Genomic DNA, 24,143 nt, shown 5'->3' on the forward strand with positions numbered 1-24,143 from the left:
ACAATATAAACCTGTGCTAACGTGATTGAGTTAACATCTTCTACTTCTGCCAACTTCACAGACTACATCACCACACTCTCCAAAATGCTTCCATCCTCTCCTTAGGCTGCTAAACTCATGCTTAATTACCATTCTATGGACAGTCCACAATCCACTAGCCCTACACCCTGGCCACTTTATTGAAATGACCATCACATAGATGCAAGGATGAGCACTGAAGCCAAACTTACTGAATTCACTACTGATGCACAAGATCTAAGCTGATTCATGGGATGTTAATTAGGGCCGAGACCCTCAGTGATTGTCTTCCCTCTTAGTTCAGGTTGAATGTCTAGTTATAACACTCCTACTGCTGTCCTGGCTGAAATTAACTAACTCACAAAGTCAGAAAATTGAACCTGAATAATTCTGGTCTTTATGGCTGGGTACCATGTAGGGCATAACTGATATCCTACGGAAAACAGCAGGCCATTGGAGAATTAGAGCCTGAAAATAATAAAAATGGGGTGAATGGGGGATGAAGGCTGATCAATTGCAGTACAAGTGTGTGAGTGTACTAGTAGCCACACTCATTGACTTGTTGGGGATAGCAATATCAAAAGGATAGATACCGGAAGTGTAACAATGTCCACAACAGGGTAATTACTGGAAGAGCACCAACACAAAATTCTGGGATCTAATGAAGCTGCATCACGGCCAATATGAGTATAATTATTAATAGTGGCTTAAAGGCAGAATCAGGGTATTAATTGAAAAATCTCAGTGACAACAAAACAGTAATTATTGAAGCCCTATCATTGTCTATGTTGGGATAATTAGATATTATATTTCTTGATTAGTAAGAGTGTCAAAGTTTGCAGGGAGAAGGCTGGAGAATGGGGTTGAGAAGGACAGGAATTCATTGCTACAGGCACCTGTGGAGACCAAGTCATTGGGTATATTTAAAGTGAAGGTTGATAGACTCTTGGTCAGTCAGGGTGTCAAAGGTTACGGGGAGAAGTCAGGAGGATGGGGTTGAAAGGGATAATAAAACAGCCATGTTTGAATGGGGAGCAGACACAATGGGCTGAATGGCCTAATTCTGCATCTTTGTCTTTATGGTCTAAATTGGTGTTAATATCAGAGTAATTACTAGTGGGACATCACAGTACAGGATAATTACAGGAGGCACATCAGTTCCAATATCTGGATATTCTCTGGAAGTAAGAATCAGGGCGATTTCTGGAGACCTATCAATGCCAGTGCCCAGATTATTATCAGGTAGTATCAATACCAATCAATAATTATTTGAAATGTGTCAATGGCAACCATCAGCCTACCTCAGGGTAACTATTAACAGTACTATTGGTACAGCAATATCAATATCAGGTAATTATAAGAGGTGAAAATATAGTAACATCAGAGAAATTTGAAGTCTATCAAAGGCAATATATTCAGACTATTACTGGTGCTGTATCAATACCAAATATAACAGAAAATTATTGAAATCAATACCAATATCACTTCACTTACTAGACATGTATTAGTATCCCGGGGATGGATGTGGAGAGGATATTTCCTCTTGTAGAAGAATTTAGAACAAGCATCCACTGTTTAAAATAAGCTGTCACACATTTAATGCATGGATGAGATGAATTCCTTTCTTTCGGAGGGCTGTGAGAATGCAACGATAATTTTGATGGTTATAGAATAACAATGTTATTATTGTAAGTCTATTACTGCCAATCTCAGTGGAATAAATTACAAAATTTTAACAAGAAACACTGGCAGCATGAGGATAAATATTAAAAGTCTTTCAATGGCCACATTAATCGTTGCCAGTACACAGTTAATTATTGGAAGTGTAACAGGTTAGTCAGTGGATACACATTTCTGTATAATTATTGGAAGCATAGCGATCCCAATTTTAGGGTACTTTTTTGAGCTGCAATTTCAGTATCAGGATAACTACTGGGGACATATCAATGTCAATATCATTTTATTTACTGGCCACGTACCAATGATAATGACAGGGTGATTATTGGAAATGCACCAGTGGATATTATCAGGATAATTACTGGTATCCAAGGTCAGTACAGTGTATCAATTTAATTATTGGGATATCAATTCTAATATGAGCGTAGATATCGAATGTGCCTCAATATCCATACCCGGGTAATTATTAGAAAAGAAGCATCAATGCAAAAATTAGTGTAACAATTGGAACTGCATCACTATCAGTACAGTTAATAAAAATGTCTCAGTTAGATTATCAGGTTAATTACTGAATGTGTTTTTAGTGATAACATCAAAGGTATTACTGGGAGTGTTTTAATGGAAATTATCAGGTAATTATTGGAAACATACCAGTGCGCTGAAAATCCCAGGCGACATTTCAGAAAGTGACAACATGATAACTATTGAAAGTGTATCAATGTATACAGTATATCAAGGAAATTATTTGAGCTGTATCAATGTCAACTTCAGGGTTAATACTGCAGCTGTGTTAATACCAATGTTAGTGGTATATTACTGGAGCAGAATCAATACTGAAGTTAGAATCACATGAACATATAGCACAGAAGGATACGAGTCAGACAATGTGTCTATGCTGGCAACAAATTGATGAGATTATCCCCATTTTCCACACTGAGTCCATAGTCTTGCAGGTTATGCCTCTTCATGGGCTTTTCCAGGGGCAGGTTTCTGCCACCACCATCCTTTCAGGCAGTGAGTTCCAGATGACCACCACTCATTAGCTGAGATAATTTCCTCAACACTTGTGCAATCTTCTATTAATTTCCCCACCTGCCAAGGGTAAGCTCCCTTCCTGTCTACTCTGTCCAAGCCTCTCAATTTCAAACATTTTGATCATCTCCCCCCTCCCCAGAGTCTATCTTCACACCACCTCCCTCCCTCCCCCCCAAAGTTTCAACAGTCTCCCCTCATAACTAGAAACCCTGACCCCAATAACATCCTGGTGAATCCCCTCTGCACCCTCTCCAGTGTTCCCACACCTTTCCCATAGTGTGGTGACCTCACTACCATTTTGTACAATTATAATATAATCTCCCTGCACTTATTCAGTTGTTAAGGACAAATACTTATTGACAGGATGTGGACATCTTTGACAAAGGCAGCATTTAATATTCATCTTTGTCTGTGCCTTCTTAATTACCTCACCAGGACATCCTGCTGCCTTCAGGAATCTATGGACATGGATGCCAAGATCCCTCTGCACATCTTAGTATTTTACCCATTACTTTGCCTGGTTTGCCCTCATCAAATATTTACCCCAAACTTCTCCAGACTGAATTCTATTTGCCACCTAAACAGTCCATTGATATCTTCCTGTAGCTTCAAACTGCCATCCTCACTTTCAATTCTGGTGGCATCAGATTTCTTAATTGTTGGGAGCGTCTTGGGGGTCTATCGATCCCACTGTCAAGCAAAATTTTTGTAAACAAATTAATGACAAGGTAATTTCTGAATACATAAAATCACAATATCATGGAGGTAATTAGTAAAATAATTTCAATGATTATATCAGGGCTTTTACTGTAGGTATGTCAGTGCATTAATTTCTGTATTAGGGCACTTATTATAAGTTTGGACCAACCAGTGTAGTGGCATCAGCACGGCACTTCGAGGCGGATGGTCCCCGAGTTCGAATCCGGCCAGGTCCCAACCTGGGCAGCAGAAGTATCTGCGTGGAAGAAAGGCCTGGCAATCTACTTCTGTATCTTATCGTGAAAACCCTATGGACAACTACACTATCCAAAGAGCGGCCATGAGTCATTGGCAAGTCGATGGCACTCAACAGACAACATTGTAAATATACCCCCATCAATTAGTTATTTATAGGAAGTGTATCAGTGGTGGTATCTGGACAAATATTAGAAGAATGGCAATGTCAATTCTTGCTTTTTGCACTACTTATTTATTTTATATTGTAATTTATAGTATATTTTATGTATTGCACTGTATTGCTGCCATAAAACAGCAAATTTTATGAAATATGTCAGTGATAATAAATCTGATCCTATATTGAACTACACTGTAATTAAATTCAGAGTGAATATTGGAACTGAATGAATGTCACTATCACATTCTCTACTTTAGTTGTGCCATTAGCAACATCTGGGCATGAATTGAGGTACTGTACATCAATGCTGTTATCAGGAAGACTAATGAATCAGTCCCAATATCAATATCAAGTGCATGATTTTCAAAGACAATTTTCAAAGATTTGCAAGTGAATCATTGTCAGGTAAAACCTGAAAGCATGTAAATGGCAATACCAGGGACATTATTGTGTTGCATCAGTACCCACAAAGGTGCGTAAATATCAATGATACCATGGACTCTTTTGAATGTTAGTATTCAAAATCTAATCTGCATCAGTGTTACTACTGTGAGTGATCTGTTGGCAATATTTTGGTAATTACTGAAAAAGGATCACTGGCAATATCAGGGTTATTACTGCAGTGGATCGCTACTAATGTTAATGCGAATAATGGAAGAGATAATAATACCTGAATAATTACAATGCCAGTACCAATATCAGGTGACTTATTGATTGTGAATCAGCCAATACAATAATAATCAGTAGAAGCCAATCAAAATCAATATCCATATAATTATAGTGCTATATTCATGTCATTACCAGGCTAATTACTAAAACAATATCAACTGAATCAATCGTGGCAGCACCTCTACTTCCGTAGAAGATTAGACATGACATCTAAAACTTTGACAAACTTCTATAGGTAAGTTGTGGAGAGTACATTGACCGATTGTATCACAGTCTGATATGGAAACACCAATGCCTCTGAATGGAAAAGCCTACAAACTGTACTGGAAATGGCTCAGTTCATTGCAGGTAAAGCCCTCCCCACCATTGAACACATCTACACGAAGCGTTGTCACAGGAAAGCAGCATCCACCATCAAGGACCCAGACCACCCTGGATGAGCTCTCTTCTCACTGCTGTCATCAGGAAAAAGGAACCTTAGGACACACGCCACCAAGTTTAGGAACAATTTACTACCCTCAACAGGCTCTTGAACCAAAGGGGATAACTTCACTCAATTTCACTTGCCCCATCATTGAAATGTTCCCATAACCAATGGACTCATTTTCAAGGACTCTTCACTTCATATTCTCCATATTGATTGCTTACTTATTTATTATTATTTCTTTCTTCTTGTATTTGCACAGTTTATCGTTTGCACACTGGTTCAATGCCCAAGTTGCTGCAGCCTTACATTGATTCCATTATGGTTGTTATTCTAATATGGATTTATTGAGTTGCCCACAAGAAAATTAATCTCAAGGTTGTATATGGTGACATATATGTAATTTGATAATAAACTTACTTTGAACTTTGATGTTGATATCAGAATAATAATTGGAAGTCAATCAATCACAAAAGACAATAATTAAAATAGAAACAATGTTATGAATGTAATTATTGAATAGAACAAATGACAACATCAGAGTAATAATTGGGAAGAATAAGTGTCCTTATCAGGCAACTATTGCAAGTGAATTGATGCTGATATTAAAGTAGTTGCTGGAAGGTAGAGGATTGGGAAGCTTTTAAAATACAACAAAAGGCAACTAAAACAACCTTAAAGAGACCCAAAAGATGAAATATGAAGGTAACCTAGCCAATAATATCAAAGAGGATACCAAAAGTTTTTTTCCAGATATATAAAGAGTAAAAGAGAGACAAGAGTGGATATCAGACCGCTGGAAAATGTAGTAATGGGGGAACAAAGGAATGGCATACAAACTTACTAAGTATTTTGTGTCAGACTTCATTGTGGAAAATACTAGCAGTAAGCCAGAAATTCGACAGTGTCAGGGACAGAAGTGAACGTAGTTGCTATCTCTAAGGAGAAGGTGCTTCGGAAGTTGAAAGGTCTGAAAATAGATAAGTGATCTGGACAGATGGTTCCATGGTTCTGAAAGAGGTAGCTGAAGAAATTGTGGAGACATTAGTAGTGATATTTCAAGACTCACTAGATTCTGGAATGGTTCTGGAGGACTAAAGCATTGCAAATGCCACACCACTCCACTCCACTCCTTAAGAAAGGAGGGAGGCAGAAGAAAGGTGATCCTAGGCCTGTTAGCCTGACTTCAGTAGTTGTGAAGATGTTGGAATCCATTATTAAGGATGATGTTTCGAGGTACTTGGAGTTACATGATAAAGTAGGCCACAAAATCAGCATGGTTTCCGTAAGGGACAATCTTGCCTGACAAATCTGTTGGAATTCTTTAAGGAAATAACAGGCAGTATAGACAACAGAGATTCAGTGAATGTTTATCTTGATTTTCAGAATGTCTTTGACAAGGTGCCACAGATGAAGCTGCTTAACAAGAGCCCATGCTATTACAGGAAAGATAACAGAAGATGGGCTGACTGGTAGGAGGCAAAGAATGGGAATAAATGGGGCTTATTCTGGCTGGTAGCCGCTGACTACTAGTGTTCCACAGTTGTAGGTATTGGGACTGCTTCTTTTCACATTATATGTCAACAATTTGGATGACGGAATTGATGACTTCGTGGCCAAGTTTGCAGATGATACAAAGATAGGTGGAGGGGCAGGTAGTGTTGAGGAAGCAGGGAGTCTGCAGAAGGACTTGGACAGATTGGCAGAATGAGCAAATAAGTGGCAGATCGAATATATAGTGCAGGGAAGTACATGGTCATGCACTTTGGAATAAAGGCATAGACTATTTTCTAAATGGGGAGAAAATTCAAAAATGAGAGGTGCAAAAGGACTTGGGAGTCCTTGTGCAGGCAGAGGCAGTGGTAAGAAAATCAAATACAATGTTGGCATTCAATTTAAGAGGACTAGAATATAAGAGGAAGGATGTGATGCCTCGCTTTATAAAACCACTAGACAGACCGCACTTGGAGTATTATGAACAGTTTTGGGCCCCCTAACTAAGAAAAGGTATGCTGGCATTGGAGAGGATTCCAAGAATGAAAGGGTTAACATTTAATGGCTTTGGGCCTGTACTCACTGGAGCCTAGAATAATGAGGGGTGATCTCATTGAAACCTATTAAATATTGAAAGGCCAAGATAGGCTGAATGTAGAGAGGATATTTCTTTCCTATAGTGAGTGAGTTTCAGACCAGAGAGCACAGCCTCAAAATAGAGTGATGTCCATTTAGAACAGAGATGAGAAAAAATTTCTTTAGCCACAAGGCAGTGAATCTGTGGAATTCATTGCTACAGGCAGCTGTGGAGAGCGAGTCATCTGGTATATTTAAAGTGGAGGTTGATAGATTCTTGGTCAGTCAGGGTGTCAAAGATTACAGGGAGAAGGCAGGAGGATGGGGTTGAGAGGGATAATAAAACAGCCATGACGGAATGGCGGATCAGACTCAGTAGGCTAAGTGGCCTGATTCTGCTCCTGCTTCTTATGGTCTAACATCAAAGTCAAGGTAACCCCTGAAAGTGAATCAATGTTGATATTAGGACAATTGGGGTAAATAATAGCAGGTTAGTGTCACTTTCAAGCTCATAAGGATAATTATAGGAGATATGCTAATGCAATTGTGAGATCAATTATTGGCATCTAATCAGTACACACAGTATCACTGTAATTATTAAATGTGCATTGTTGCCTTTATCAGCAAAATTATTAAATGTGAATCAACTGCAGTACCATGGCAATTACTGGAAGCATATCAATGGCAAGACCAAGTCTATTACTGAACCACTTCAGTACCAATACCAAGGTAAACACTGGAACCGGATTAATCAAACATCAGTGCAATCATTGGGTTGTATCAAAGTGAATAACAGGATAATTATTATTGCCTTATGCCAATAGTAATCAAATTATAACAGTTGGAGCTGTGTTACCAGCCAAAATTAGGAGAATCATATTAGGAGTAGATGTGTTAAAGCCAGCATCAGGCCATATCTTGGAGTTATACAAGTTACATTAATACTAGTATCAAGGTAGTACTTTGGATTTGTGAACACTAACGTTAATCAATTTCAACAGAAGCATTTGCTGGAAATGAATTAATGCATATATAAGGATAATTATTGAGGAGTTATCAGTGGTAATATCAGTTAAGTATTGGAAGGACAACATGCAGATACCAGGATAATTGTTGAGCTGTTTTAATACCAATATCAGGATAAACACAATGCCAACATCAGAGTCTGCACCGAAACCTAGATCAGGATACTTACTGGAAGTAAGTATTGGGTACATTGTGATAATTGTTTAAACTGTGTAAATACCAAATTAGTAAAACTGCATCAATAGCAATACCAGAGTTACTACAGGCTACACGAGTATCAATATCAGGATGAATGGTGGAAATGAATCAGTGTAGCTACTGGACTGTTTTACTGTGTGTATCAGCATTAATAATTAGTGAACCAATAACAAAAACAGGGCAATTTTGGGCTGTATCAATGCTAATATCAAGACAACAACTGGAGCTACATTAACAGCATATCTTTTGCAAATTCAAAATTATTATTGACCAATATCAATGTGACATAATTATGAGGCTGATCAATATTGATGGAGTAATATTAATGAAAGAGTTACATCAATGTCAATATCAGGTTATGTATTAAAGGTGTATCAGTGTTAATGACATTTTGGGATAAACAGAAGAGCTCAGGTACACAAATAGAATTCTAGATATTATAAATAGGGATATAGGAACAAAGACCAATCTGTGAAAGGTTTCTGTTATTAATACAGCTCAATTCATTAAAGCAAACATTTCAGAGTTGTCTAAGGGCAGACTTTGTATAATAGGAAAGTATGAAATGAAAGAAACTATTTCAATTGGCAAGCAAGTTAGTAAAGTTGGCATAATCTTAAGATAACCACAAAAATAACAAAGTCTTGAACATTTCAAAGGGCTAGCAGAGACATGATAGAGCAATGGCTCCTTTTATGCTGTGAGTCTTTTGTTGATTCTCCACATTATGTCAGAATCAAGCTGATCACTGTATTCATGGAAAATTCAAGATAATCAGTGGATCAAATGTTTATGCTGGTGTCATTAACTCATCTATTTGGGACATTTACTGGAAATATACAATGCCGATATCAGGGTAAACAGTGCATGCAATCAAATACCTATACAGTGGTATTACTGTATCAATTTATAGATAATTACCAGGCCAATTATTTGAAATGATGACATACTTATCAAGGAAATTGTTGGATGTGTATTAATGCACTTATTTGATGGGTTGAAATGACAATGCCTAAACTGAATAAATATCAGAATTGGTAAATGATTTGATAAATTCCACGGTTATCTTATAACCAGCTCCCACCCATGGTACTTTTTGTGGATGGACAAATGCTCCTGATGAACACAAGAACTTGGAAGGAAACATGTATAGCCCCTTTCTGTGCTAGGCAGCAAAAACATATCAGAGGAAGAAGAATGTTTCAATCCTGAACTCTAAAATAACCTCTGACAAGACCACTAATAAGAACATAAGAAACTACAGGACCAGGTAATTCAAACCTGGTCTGAAGGACCAGGCCTGTTCTGCCATTTAATAAGGTAATACAAGATCTCCAAATAAGATCTCTAAAACTCAAAAGTTTGAAATGGTTTTCTTTGTGGAGCAACTATGATCCCAAGTACGATGGGAAATCAGTTCACCTAAAAGTCTGATCCCCCTGTCGCAGCTGGTGAGGCACTCATTTGATCCCTTCCATCTGGCACATTTACCAAAGGAAACTCCGAGTAGTTTGAGTTGCCCTGCCGGACCCTTAAGTTCATCTGTCCACTGGCATTGTCACTGAATGATGGGGTCATTTCTCCTCCAGTAGCTGAGAACCTAGAGTCTTGACCGAATGTACCCAAATGGTGATTGTTGTGAGCTGCTGGCTCTTGTCGCTTTTTTTGTGAGCTAACCTGCTCTGTGAAATCTGGCAGAGATGAGATGGTGTTGTTGCTTGCTACAGTTGGTATGAAAGCAAAGGGATGCTGGGATTCACCAACTAACAAACCATACTGGGACTTTTGTGCTGGTAACCGTAAAGAAGAACCCACTTCTGGTCTAAAGCCATGCTGGGTAACCATTGTGGCAAAAACTTGTCGCTCTAGAGAAGAAAACAGAGGTGGCACCTGAAGACTTCCAGTTAGGGGTTGAGCTTCAGTCTCATATACAAGCCCATGCTCACTCGAATAGCTATCATTGTGGCATGTCCTTTCCAAAGCTTGTTGAAGGAACTTTGAATATTCATGGAGCATGTTACAGTTGTCGGTAGATGCTGGCTGTGAACTTTCACTGACTTGCTCCAATGGAGGCACATTTGAACTATCGGTAGAGCTTACAGTTATATTTGGAGCAACTTGGGTGTCACTGACAGAAAATGGAACCTGCCCATTTGGTTTATTAGTGTAGTGGTCCAAGAGAGTCTGCAGGACTTCATCGGGAATTCCACTTTTGTCCTGGCTGCTTTTCAGCTCGGAGTTGCCAAGCTGCACCAACATGGACGTGCCACTACTGCTTTCACCTAAGGTAATGCTAACTGCTTGTGTTACAGCTGGTTGGGCTGCAATCTGGCCTACAGATAAGGCAAACTCCCTGCTGGTACTGTTAGGCCCTTGCAAGAATCGCTTCTTCTTAACAAATTGCATTGCATCATCATAGTTGTTGTGGCTTCCTCCAGGCTTGCGTGAGGCATCTTGCCCTTGATCAGTATTCTGGCCCTCAATGACCAGGAGGTTGGGGTTGCTTCCTATTGCGTAGGTGTACTTAGTGACTTTTGTGGCATCAAAGTTGGTAGAAACTGGCAAAGTCTGATTCAGATGTTCTGTTGTCTTCTGAGTTTTGTTTGAGCTTATCCTCTTCAGAATAAGCTTTGGTGGATTCAGATTCTGATACGTTGCTCCTAGATGAGCACTATCTTGTGAAGAATGTGCAGTTATAAGTGAGGATTGCTCCACTTTATACTCATCCTTTATCTTCAAGGTGCTGGTGTAATACTCCATACACTCTCTCTTGTTCAAGTTAACATCTGTTGGACTGCTAGTCTCCGCTTTACTACAAGTTTCTAATTCCAACTTCTCTTCAGTTTTGAGCTTCTTTGATGTTGGATTAATGACATCCTTCTGTGATGGCAACAACCTGTTCTCTGAATTGATGGCAAGTATAATTGGCTCAGTTTTCACTGCTGGGTTTTTGTCAGAAGCTTTCGCTTGATTTTCTCGGCACATTCTTCTGTGTTTAAGCAAACGATCAGTTCTAGAAAAATACTGCAAGGAAATGCATTAGAGAGAATTAATGTCATTATTGTTTATTAGGTTATGATTAAAGAAATAATGGACATGAAGGTGTATATTCGTTGTGGTTATAAGCAAATTAAAAGTTTGGACACTAAAAATTAGAAATTTATAGGATGGATTAAAACCCTCATAAATTCAAACTGTTCAACCACTGACACAGATAACAGCACATACATTTCTGAATTTATTGTTGTTTGTTTATGATTCCAATTTGTTACAGCAAATATAGAGTTTTTAGCTTAGAGGAAGATTTTAACTCCTCCTGCCAGGTATAAAATAGGTGGCAGGGGGAAGGGTAGCCATTTTAACCCAATTGATTGTCCAAGACAACAACTTCATGTCCATTTCCTACCTGCCTTGCCTGGTGGAAACAAGTTACAATTAACCCTTGGGTATAATTTTCCAACTGCATTTCCAGCAGAGGCCTCATCTGTCGATGACACACGAGAAATTTGGAAATATGTACTGTAAAATGAAACAATCACCAAATGATACACCATATTCACCCAAACTTCTGACTTAAACTTGAATTCTGTCAATTACTGTCTGGCAGCACTCTGTTGGAGAACTACAGTCAGTGTAAATTCCCCTCCCAGAAACAAGAACTTGTGTGGTACTTGCATGGAATCAGTTAGTAATGTACTACATAATGTATCATTGAGTCACACTGATCATTAGAGTTCAGTTTGTGATGAACTTAGCTGCAGGCCTTGGAGATGCAACAACTTTCCACATCTGATCCACTTTGTTTGGTTTTTGTGTGGAAGGAGGGATTTGAGGGTCGATGTGCCTGATCCGTTTGGTTTTTTTTTCGTGTGAGAGTAGAGATTGGGCGGTCGATGTGCCTGATCCATTTTGTTTGTATTTTTGTGTGTGGGATGAGGGATTTGGGATGAGCATTTTTGTTAGTATTTTTTTGCAGGGAGGTGGGAGTTGGGGGTTGATGATCGTGATGCCTTTCTTTTCTTTCTTGATTTCATGGCTACCCTGAGAATTGAAGAATTTCAGAATTGTATGCTTTGATAATAAGTGAACGTTTTAACCTTTGTCTTTTTTTTTGTATTGCATCCAGTAATTCTTGTTGGTAAGTGTCAGATACAGACTGGGTTGAAAGTGACAGTGAGGAAATTTACTTTAAAAAAAATATTCTGCTGACATTCATTATCCAGATTCACACATCAAAATGGTAACTTTTGCAAGGAACTTGAGGCATCTGTGGAAATGTATACCAGTAAAAAGATATGGAGACAGAATGGAAAGAGTTAATAAGAGCGAGATGACGACAGGAGGAGCACAGGTGAGTGGCAGGGGTGAGGGGTGGTCTGTTTTACTATTTGGATTCCATGCAAAAACTACATGGATTCCATGCAAGGGTCCAATTTCAGAAGAGGGGAAGAGGAAGGGAAATCTGAAGATGGGGGTTAATTAATTATGCAAATGATCTTACTCTTTATCTTTATTCTTTATTCTACTTTTATAAGGATGTATTAAACATGAAACTGAATGAGTATCTTGGATGAAATTTGGGATCAAACCATAATTTGGATGAGAATGTACAAGGCATGGCCGGTAAGTTTGCAGGTGACAGCAAAGAGGTTCATCAAAAATGACAGGGAGATCTTGATTAGCTGGTTAAGTGGGCTAAGGAATGGTAAGTGGAGTTTAATTCAGTTAAGTGTGATGTGTTGCATATTGGGATGTCATACAAGGTAGGATTTTCACAGTGAATGGTAGGGCCCTGGAGAGAACAGAGGAACATTGGAGTTCAGGTGTCTGGTTCCCTGAAAATGGAATCGCAGGTAGACAAGAGTGGTGAAGAAGGCTTTTGGCACACTGATTTTCATTAGTGAGGGTACCGAGTATAAAAGTTGAGAGGTTATGTTGCAGTTGTACAAGACACTGGTAAGGTCGCACCTGCAGTATTATGCTTAGTTGTGCTTGCCCTGTTGTAGAAAAGACGTTACTGAACTAGAAAAAGTGCAGAAAAGACTTATAAGGACGCTGCCAGGACTTGACAGACTGACTGAGTTATAGGGAGAAGTTGGACAGGCTAGGACTTTATTCCTTGAAGCATAGGAGACGAGGAGTGACCTTATAGAGGTGTACAGCGATGGTGAGTGCACTTAAGTCTTTTTCCCAGGATTGTGGAATCAAGAACTGGAGAGCACAGGTTTAAGGTGAGTAGGCAAAGATTTATTAAGAACTTTAGAGGCATTTTTTTTTAATAGAGAAGGTGGTGGGTATATGGAATAAACTGCCAGAAGAAGTTGAGGCAGGTATGGGACAAAAGCAAGCAAATGGACTAGCTTGGATGGACATCTTAGTTGGCTGGGGCTAGTTGGGCTGAAAGGCCTGTTTCTGTGCTTTATAATTCTCTGATTCTAAATGCTATCTACCAGAAACTTATGTATGTTTAACAGAGATTGCACAAGTACAAAACTGTAAGTACATTAATTTACATTTTATTTCCCTCAATTTATTTCTGTTCTCTTCCTAAAGTGTGAAAGCTTGAGGAGGTAGAATTCTAGGAATGTTTACTCTCCCACTGTAGCTCAGCCAAGTTATATATGCAATTTAAATACAGTATACTTTTGGGATATATTCATTGCCTTCATTTTGTTTGGCTAACATATTTTCAGGGAAAAATTATCTTAAAACTCATGCAAGTACATAGTTGACCGTATCAAGGATCTTGATACTATTTGCTTATTTATAATATGCAACTAGTAAGGTAGCACACACAAAATGCTGGGGGAACTCAGCAGGTCAGGCAGCACCTATCAAAATGAACAAAGTTGACGTTTCGGGCTGAGACCCTTCTTCAAGACTGGAAAGCAGTTTGACAGAATCAGAGGCATTGTTTAATCTTCAAGCCTGCTATGGAACCACAAAGTCCAATGCAATATCTGGAAATAACCATATAACAACTACAGCACTGAAACAGGCCATCTTGGCCCTTCTAGTCCGTGCCGAACGCTACTCTCATCTAGTCCTACTGACCCACACTCAGCCCATAACCCTCCATTCCTTTCCTGTCCATATACCTATCCAATTTTTTTAAAAATGACAAAATCAAACCTTCCTCTACCACTTCTACAGGAAGCTCGTTCCACGCAGCTACCACTCTCTGAGTAAAGAAATTAAAGAAATTACCCCTCATGTTACCCTTAAACTTTTGCCCGTTAACTCTCAACTCATGTCCCCTTGTTTGAATCTCCCCTAATCTCAATGGAAAAAGCCTATCCACGTCAATTCTATCAATCCCCCTCATAATTTTAAATACCTCTATCAAGTCCCCCCTCAACCTTCTACGCTCCAAAGGTAAGGGGAGGGAAGTTCAAGGGGGATATTAGAGGAAGGTTTTTCACTCAGAGAGTGGTTGGAGCGTGGAATGCACTGCCTGAGTCAGTGGTGGAGGCAGATACACTAATGAAATTTAAGAGACTACTAGACAGGTATATGGAGGAATTTAAGGTGGGGGGTTATATGGGAGGCAGGGTTTGAGGGTCGGCACAACATTGTGGGCCGAAGGGCCTGTAATGTGCTGTACTATTCTATGTTCTAATAAAGACCTAACTTGTTCAACCTTTCTCTGTAACTTAGGTGCTGAAATTCACAGGGTTCCTCATTGAGAAATTATCTCCTTCTCTTAAAGGAACATTATCATATTAGCTGAATTAAAAGTTAAGTAAGCAAAGCTGCACTGTGTTCTTGTCTCTTTTACAACATGTCATATGGCCAAGTGGCCAAGGCGGTGGTCTAGTGATCTGAAGGTCGCTAGCTCGAGCCTCAGCTAAGGCAGCGTGTTGTGCCCTTGAGTAAGGCATTTAACCATACATTGCTCTGTGACGACACTGGTGCCAAGCTGTATCGGCCCTTGCCCTTCCCTTAGACAACATCAGTGGCATGGAGAGGGGAGACTTGCAGCATAGGCAACTACTAGTCTCCTATACAACCCTGCCCAGGCCTGCACCCTGGAAACTTTCCAAGGCGCAAATCCATGGTCTCTCGAGACTAACGGATGCCTATATATAGGAGAGAGAGTTAAATAGTTATAGAAAACCATGAATATCACTTTTCTTCAGACAATATTTCTATTGGTACTATAACACAGTAAATCTTGAAAGCACTTAATGTGGTACCTTCCAGCAATATTTCCATTTTAGTGTAACACAACACCTGCTGGTGATATTTGCATTGCTATCATAATACTATATTTCAGCAATATAAATACTTTCTATGTAATGGTTTAATTCCTGTTTTTAGACTGCATTAAGAAATATTTGTATTCTGCTGTAATATAGCATCTTTCAGCAATGTTATATTACAGTAGCTTTCCACAATATATGCACTGCTGTTAACAATATTGTATTCTTAAGCAATACTACATTATCACTATAACACAGAATCTTTCTGCAATATATGCATTGCTGCTGTTATACTGTACCTTGCAGCATCATTTGCACTGATGTTGCTGTTTAGTGGCTATGTTTAGCAATATGTGCATTCCTGTGATGATATCTTTTGGTAATATTTGCAGAACTACTATAACAAAATAACTGTATAATATATGTACTGCCATTGTAAAGTACCCTTCTGCACTGTAATAAATTTTGCTGATAATGGTATTGTTGCTGCAAAATCTGCATTTCTGGCTTGACAAAGGAACAAGAGGCAATATTTGTATTGCTGCTGTATACAGCACACTAGCAACTTGCACTGCTATTGTAGTGCAGTACCTTTCAAGAAGCTTTGCACTGGTGCTGCAATACAATATTCGGATTTTACGAAAAGTGATAAAGAAACTGAATGTAGTTATCAGTGAATATACCCACATAGATCATCTGTTTGGCACCTCTGGCAAAGTTTACGCCTTGTCTTTTTTCATTTGCATGCTGCACTCTGCCATCATTGAGAAGGGAGATGTTCTTGGAAGCTCAACTTCCCATTAGCTTTTTAATTGTCCACCACTGTCCATGACAAAACGTGGCAGCACTGCAGAGCTTGAAGACACACATTCAACATTTTAGGAACAGGTTCTTCCCCCTTGCCATCAGATTTCTGAATAGACAACGAACCCATCAACACTACCTCACTATTTTTGCTCTCTTTTTGCACTACTTATTTAATTTATATATTTCTTACTGTAATTTATAGTACTACTGCTGCAGAACAACAAATTTCACATTATATATTAGTGATAATAAAACCTGATTCAGATTCTGAACTTGGATCTGATCCATTCATTAGGAACACTTATCTGTCTCTATGTTCTTGAGCATGCCTGTTGTCATGTGTTGCAGTTTATACTTCATTTTCACATATGCATGGTGCGCCTCAGCACATCTTTTTACAGTCCTTATTTTACTAAGGGTGGCCCCATAGCTTGAGGATAATGGTAGAGAAAGGGGTATGCTGGACTATGAAGTTACATATCATTCTGGTGTACAACTCTGCTGCCACTGTTGACCCAGTTTTGAGCTCCCAGATCCATTCAGAATCTGCCACATTTAGTACAATTGCAGTACCATATAACATATTTTGTCTCCATGAGGACTGTGTGGTGGACACACCAATAATTTTTTTTTTTTGGGGGGGGGGAATGAATCTGCAACAGGTAGACTAGTGAGGACCAGATTGAGTAGGTTCATTTGCATCTTGGTTTCCTTACTAGCTACCACAGACCCAGTCTGGCAGCAAATGTGCCTCAGGACTTAGCCAGCTCAGTCTCAGTTCACTGTTGAGGTGATTTATTCTGAGTACATTCAATGCCTTTGCTAATTTTGGTGCTTGATTCATCCGTTAAGGGAGGATGTCTGACCTGATGCTACGTGATTTCATGGGGTCAGCAGTCAAATTTAAAGACTCCGAGGACCTCCCAACTCTATAGCACTGTACTGCCATGCCTAGTGGGTCTGGCATGCTGTAATAGTGTACCTTCTGAAAAATGGCATTGGCATTCTTGCAGCAATGGGTAACACTTGGTAATATTCAACTTTTGCTGTGATACAATATCTTTTGGCTTTTGGCAATATCCACATTGCTGGTGTCTACTTATATATGCATTAGTGCTTTTACAATAATTGCATAATTACAATAGCTTGACAAAGTTGCATTGTTGCAGCAATATACCGTCATTAGCCAATATTTGCATTGCTGCTATAAATGTTTATAAATACTTATATTGCAACTAAAACAGTGCCTTCTGTCAATATCTGTATTTTTGCTATAATAAAGAAATTTGCCATTATTATATTTGCACTACTCTTCTTACACCGTAACAATCTGCAATAATTGCAAAGTTGCTGTAATACTGCACTTCTTAGCAAACTACATTGCTGCCATAACTGCCATTATTTAACACAATGCCTTTGAACAATATTAGTATTTCTATGGTAACAGAGGACCTTTCAGCATTAGTTTTCAATGCTGTATTAATACAGTACCTCACAGCTATAATTGCATTGATGCTGTAAGGCGGCATCTTTCAGCAATAGTTGCATTGCAGCTGTAAATCAGTACATTTCGATTGCTGTTGTAATAAAGTAAATGAGATCACCATTTATACTTGCTTTACCGTTTTATACAATAGCATTCTGCAATGCTACTATAACATAAAGCTATTTAGCAAATTTGCATTGTTGCTGTTATACAATGTCATTAGCCAATGTTTACTTTGTGGATGTTATAGGGAATTTTTGGGCAATAGTTGCATTGCTGCTGTAAAGCTGTCATTGTTCATATTTGCATTACTGTCTTTATGCAGTAACACTGTGCAATAATTGCATTGTTGCTGTTATACAGTGCTATTTGCCAATATTTGTGTTGTCACTGTAATGCTGAACCTTTCAACAATATTTGTACGGTAGGAGTGATGCACAGACAATGGGGTACCAGTTGGCAATGTTTCACTTGCAGCTATGAAGTAATACATGTTGGCAATGTTTGCATTGTTACAGTATCTTTTGGCAATATTTGCTGTAATAAAGAACTTTTTGTCATTATTTATATTTGCATGGCTGCTTTATACTGCAATATTCTGAAATAATTGCGCAGCTGCTGTAATACACTACCACTAGTCAGTAACTGCATTGCTGCTGCAATTTCAACAAAATTGGCATTCTGCAGTGATAGAATCTTGTCAGTATTGTATGCAATGCTGTAACAATACAGTAATTTTGGCACTATTTGTATTGCTTCCTCATTATTTATATTTGCATCATTGTTTATATATAGCACCATTCTTCAATAACTGAAGTGCTCTTGTAATACAGTGCTGTTTGGCAAACTTTTAGCATATACCTGCATTCCTACTGCAATGAAGTGCCTTTGAAAAATATTGGTACAGCTGATTACCTCAGCATTGTCTGCACCTAATTGTGATATCCATACTGCTTTTGTATTACAGAATATTTCAGCAATATTTGCTCTGATGCTGATATTGGCAAATTTCTGGCAATTTTCATATTGTTGCTGCTATTCAGTACTAGATTGTACTGCTCATATAAAATAAAGTTGTCAACTTGCTGTTGCTACAGATATCTTTCAGAATGTCTGCATGGCTCCTTAACCAATAGACTTGGCAATGTAGTACGTTGCTTCTATAATGCAGTACTTTCCAGCAACATTCTTATTGTTGCCACAAGTGCACATTGTGCTGTATTTGCACTGCTGCGTCATAAAGTACTTCTGCATTGCAATTATATTAAAATACTTTTGGCATTATTTGCATAATTACTACAAAAAACATTTGGCAATCTTTGCACTGATGCTGCAATACTATCCCATTGATCCCATATATCCTCACTGCTACTGTGTTGCTACTGGAACACAGCATCGCCCATCAATATTGCATTGCTGCTAGAATACCTTCCAAAAACATTTGAAGTGCTGCTACAATACTGCATCTTTTGCCAATATTGGCCTTGTTGCACTGCTGCTTTCATACAACGTAATTAGCCATAAATGCACTGTTAAAATACAGCATTTTATGGAAGGGGTGCTGCTGTGATACTGTACCTCTCCACAAAATTTGCATTGCTCCAACAATTCACTATTTTGTAAAACGTATTTTCATTCCTGTTGTAATGCAGCATCTATCAGCAACAATTGTACTGTTGCTATAACATACAAAAGTTTTCGGCAATAACAGGCACTAGTATATAAACTTCTGGTAATAGCTGCATTGATCCCATAAAAGACCTTTTGCTAATATTGACAGCCGTGCTTCAATACAGCACATTTTAATTCTTTCTACCGCTGCTTTAACATGGCCTTTTTCCAAATATTTGCACTGATCCTGTAATATAGTAGTTGGGCATATTCCAGTGCTGCTACAAAATAGAATATTTGCATTGCTCGTGCAGTACAGCCCCTATAGGCAGTTTCTGCACATTATAGGTGCCTTTGGCAATAACGCATGCTGCTGTAATATGGGAACTATTTGCAATACATGCTTAGTTGATTAGGTTTGTATTAATATTGCTGCAGTAGCATCACAACTTTATTGTTCTTATTTGGCTGTATTTAATGCTTGCATTTTCTTTATAATATAAAAAATACTTTAAGCCATGTGCACATTCAGGCAGTGTTTACACTGCTATAATACTACACGATTAAGCAGCATGCAAATTTATTCTCTGGAACAATTTATATATGCACAGGGCTCCTCTTAATATTCACATTGCAGAAAGCACGGCTTCTGGTAAAATGCAACGTAATTACACGCCACCTGCAGTTGCTTGGCACTGCTGTTTTAATATACTACCTGAAGGCTATATACTGCTTTGCAATACAAGAACTGTAATTTACACTTTGCATTGTTGCACGAATCCAGTGGTGTAATCAATATTATTTATTTTATTTACTTAGATACAGCGTGAAACAGGCCCTTCTGCACCACCCAGCAACCCTACCTATTTAACACTAGCCTAATCACAGGACAATTCACAATGACCAATTAACTGACTAATCGGTACGTCACTGGACTGTGGGAGGAAACTGGAGCATCCAGAGGAAAATTATGTGCACACAGGAAAAGCGTACAAACTCCTTATAGGTGGTGCTGGAATTGAACTCCAAACTCCAAAGGGCCCCAAGCTGCAATAGTGTCACACTAATCGCTACACTACCATGGTGCCCTCAAGTACTGAACTGCATTAAACAACTTTTAACAATTACACAAGTTACTCTGGAAATACAGGATTCTGATAAATTTTCACATTACTTCAGCCAACACCAGGCTGAACCAGACACTTGAATGACATGAACTGCCTGTTGGAATCAAATGAGCATAATTAAGTCCTCAATGCTGGATACGTGGACTGGGAGAGGATGTTGATGTTGGTTCCATTATCCTGCCTTTGCTCTGAATTATTTTGCACAGCCAGCATCAACACCATCTATACAGTGCTTCGAGTTGTTGGTGTCTCTGAAACAGGACGATAGGCATCACCGTCATGAAGTCACCCATGAGCTTTGTGACAGATTTAAGATCTTAATCTTCAGTCTTTTCTTCAGATGACTGAAGTCTATCCTGCGTACCTAGAGATGGTGACTGGCGTAATCATCAAAGCTGTCTTTGTCAAGAGTTACTCCTGAGATTTGGAAGTGGTCCATATTTTCCAGGGATTCAGCATTGTCCATGTTGTACAGAGTGCAGGTCGGTAAAACACCTCATTTTGTGGGTGCTTAGTGTAAGGCCCCTTCTCTGGTAAACTTTAGTAATCAGACTAACTATGAGTTGAAACTTATCTTCCAAGTGCACATAAGCACAAGCAGAATCTGTGCACTGCAGCCCAATGACTAAAGTTGGAATTACCTTGGTTCTGAAGTGCAGGGGATATAATTTGAACATGTTACAATTTGTTCTGTTGATTAGTACCATTCCTGCAAGAAACAAGTTACAGGTGAACTACAATGTTGCAGGGAAAGGTAAAGTGACCGGAGAACTGGCACAGCCTTCTTAGGTAAATTAACTGGACCTGTTAAGTAAAACAATGGCTAGCATGCCATCATATAGCAGCAATAAAATGGGGGCAAATTTCTGAGGAAGACAATGTTTGAGAAAATGTCCGTACAGTCCATCTTAGCTGACAGAGTCAAAGGCATAGTGGTGCACTCTGCATTTCTCTTGGTGATTACAAATGGTAAAGATGAGGGTAAGGATAGGAAGGGGGTTATGCTGTTAATCAGGGACAATATCGCAGCTGCACTGAGAAGGAACATAATAGAGGGTTCATCCACTGAGTCTATATGGGTCAAACTCAAAAGTAAGAAAGTTGCAATCACTCTGATGGAGTTATATCACAGACCTCCAATAGCTACAGAAAATTGAGGCACAGGTATGTAGAAAGATTAGGGGAAAGTGTGTAAAAAAACAGGGTTGGTGTTGTGGGTGACTTCAACTTCCCTGATATAGACTAGGACCCCTTTAAAGTTTAGAGATGGGCAGAATTTGTTAGCTGCGTCCAGTGGGGTTTTTTAAGATCAATATGTAGATAGTCAAACAAGAGGAAGAGCCATATTGGACCTGATGTTGGGTAATGAGTTGAGTATTAAATTGCAGCAAGGCAAATTATCAGCGTATTATGCAGGGACTAGGTAGAGTTTATTGGGAATAGCTGTTTTTAGACAATCTACATCTAACATGTGGAGGGTGTTTAAAGACCAACTGCACAGAATGTAGGACAGGTATGTTCCAATCAGAAGTATGGCAAGGTAAGGGAACCCTGGACACTAAGAGAAGTGGTGAAATTAGTCAAAAGAAAAAGGAAGCATATTTTAGGAAGCTAAAATCATACACAGCCCTTGGAGATTATAAAGAAGCCAGGAAAGAACTCAAAAGGGAATTAGGAAAAAAGCCAGGAGGGGTCATAAAAAGTCCTTGGCAAGGATTAAACAGAATCCCAAAACATTCTATACATACATCAAGAACAAGAGGATAACAGTGATTAAGGTGGAAGCACGTGCTTGGATGTGGAGGATGTGGGTCAGGTTCTAAATGAGTACTTTGTATCAGTATTTACCAAAGGACATGGAGAATAAAGATCAGTGTAGAACATACTACTGTGCTACAGCATTTTCAGATAAAGAAGGAGCTAGTTTAGGTTTCTCCTGACAAACATTAAAGCGAATAAGTCCCTAAGGCCTAATGGTATATACCCCAGGTTATTGAGAGAGGCAAGAGGTGAGATTGCTGAGGCCTTGACCAATATCTTCCTGTCCTTCCTAACCACAGGTGAGGTCCCAAAGCACTGGCAAGTAGCTCATGCTGTTCTATTGTTCAAGAAGGGAAATCGGGATAATCCTGGAAACTAAAGACTGCTGAGCCTCACGTCAGTGGAAAGGAAGTTCCTGGAGAAGATTCTTAGGGATAGGAGTTGGAAAATCATGGCCTAATTAGAGACGTGGTTTCATGTGGGGCAAGTTCTACTTTACTAACTTGATTGAGTTTATCAAGGAGGTGATCAAGGTTATTGATGAAGGTAGAACTGATGAAGTTGTCTTCATGGATTTTAGTGAGGCATTAGACAAAGAACGTCATGGACGATTCGTCCAGAAGATTGAGATGCTAGACATCCATGGTGACTTAACTATTTGGATTCAGAATTGGCTTGTCCATAGAAGACAGAGAGTAGTAGTTGATGGGACTTAATCTGGCTTAAGTCTGTGACTGGTGCAGTTCCATAAGGATCTGTACTGGAACCTCTGCTGTTCATGATATGCTGTATATTACTGACCTGATGGGTGAGTTAATAACTTTGTAGATTATATGAATATTTGCAGTATTGTGGATAGTGTATAAGACTATCAAAGAATTCAGCAGCACGTAGGTATGGGCAGAGAAATGGCAAATAGTGTTTAACTCAGCCAAATGTTGCACTTCCAGAGATCGAATGTAAAGGAACAGGATACTTTTAATGGCAGGGCCCTTAACAGTATTGATGAGCAGAGGGATCTTGGGGTCTAAGTTAACATTCCCTGAAGGTAACTACACAGGTTGATTGGGTGATAAAGAAGGCACATGGTATGCTTGCTTTTATTAGTTGAGGCATTGAGTTCAAAAGTCTTTAAGTTATGGTGCAGCTTTATAAAAGTCTAGTTAGACTGCGCCTGGAGTATTACATTTAATTCTGGTCGTCCATTGTATGAAGGATTTGGAGGCTTTGAAGAGGTTCACCAGGATGTTGCCTGGATTAGAGGACATGTGCTGTAATGAGAGGTTGGACAAACTTGAGTTGTTTGTTCTGGAGCGGTGGAGAGGGGAAATCTAATAGAGGTTTATAAAATATGAGGGGCATAGATTGACAACCAGTTATATTTTCCCAGTGCAGACATGTCTAATACTAGAGTGCATACATTTAACACAACGGGGTAAATTCAAAGGAGTTCAAAGATGCAAGCTTTTACATAGAGAATGGTGAGTCTTGTGAATACACTGCAAGAGGCACATACGATTGAGGTGTTCAAGAGGCTCTTAACATAAACGCGCAAGGAATGATAGGGATTAGTTCAATTGGGCATTTTATTACTAATACTGTATTCCTGGAATCATTCTCGTGAATCTTCTCTGAATTCTCTCCAATGTTAATATATCCTTTCTAAAATAAGGAGCCCAAAACTGCACACAATACTCCAAGCGTGGTCTCACGAGTACCTTATAGAGCCTCAACATCACATCCCTGCTCTTATATTCTACACCTCTAGAAACGAATGCCAACATCACATTCGCCTTTTTCACCACTGACTCAACCTGGAGGTTAACCTTTAGGGTATCTTGCACAAGGACTCCCACGTCCCTTTGCACCTCTGCATTTTGAATTCTCTCCCCATCTAAATAATAGTCTGCCTATTTAT

General features: G+C 39.0%; 1 protein-coding gene across 5 annotated transcripts in view; it reads right to left on the reverse strand.

Annotated features, from left to right (window-relative positions):
• Nucleotides 1–5,420: 5,420 nt before the first annotated feature.
• LOC132384731 (zinc finger protein 148-like) overlaps nucleotides 5,421–24,143 on the reverse strand; it is a 108,339-nt gene continuing 89,616 nt past the window's right edge. For all 5 annotated transcript variants that reach the window (XM_059956146.1, XM_059956147.1, XM_059956150.1 and 2 more), the window contains one exon: nucleotides 5,421–11,255. In XM_059956146.1, coding sequence (XP_059812129.1) covers nucleotides 9,654–11,255 — 1,602 coding nt within the window. In that variant the 3' untranslated portion in view covers nucleotides 5,421–9,653. The remainder of the gene's footprint in view (nucleotides 11,256–24,143) is intronic.

This window comes from Hypanus sabinus, chromosome X1 (genome assembly GCF_030144855.1).
Source record: "Hypanus sabinus isolate sHypSab1 chromosome X1, sHypSab1.hap1, whole genome shotgun sequence".
NCBI lineage: Eukaryota > Metazoa > Chordata > Chondrichthyes > Myliobatiformes > Dasyatidae > Hypanus > Hypanus sabinus.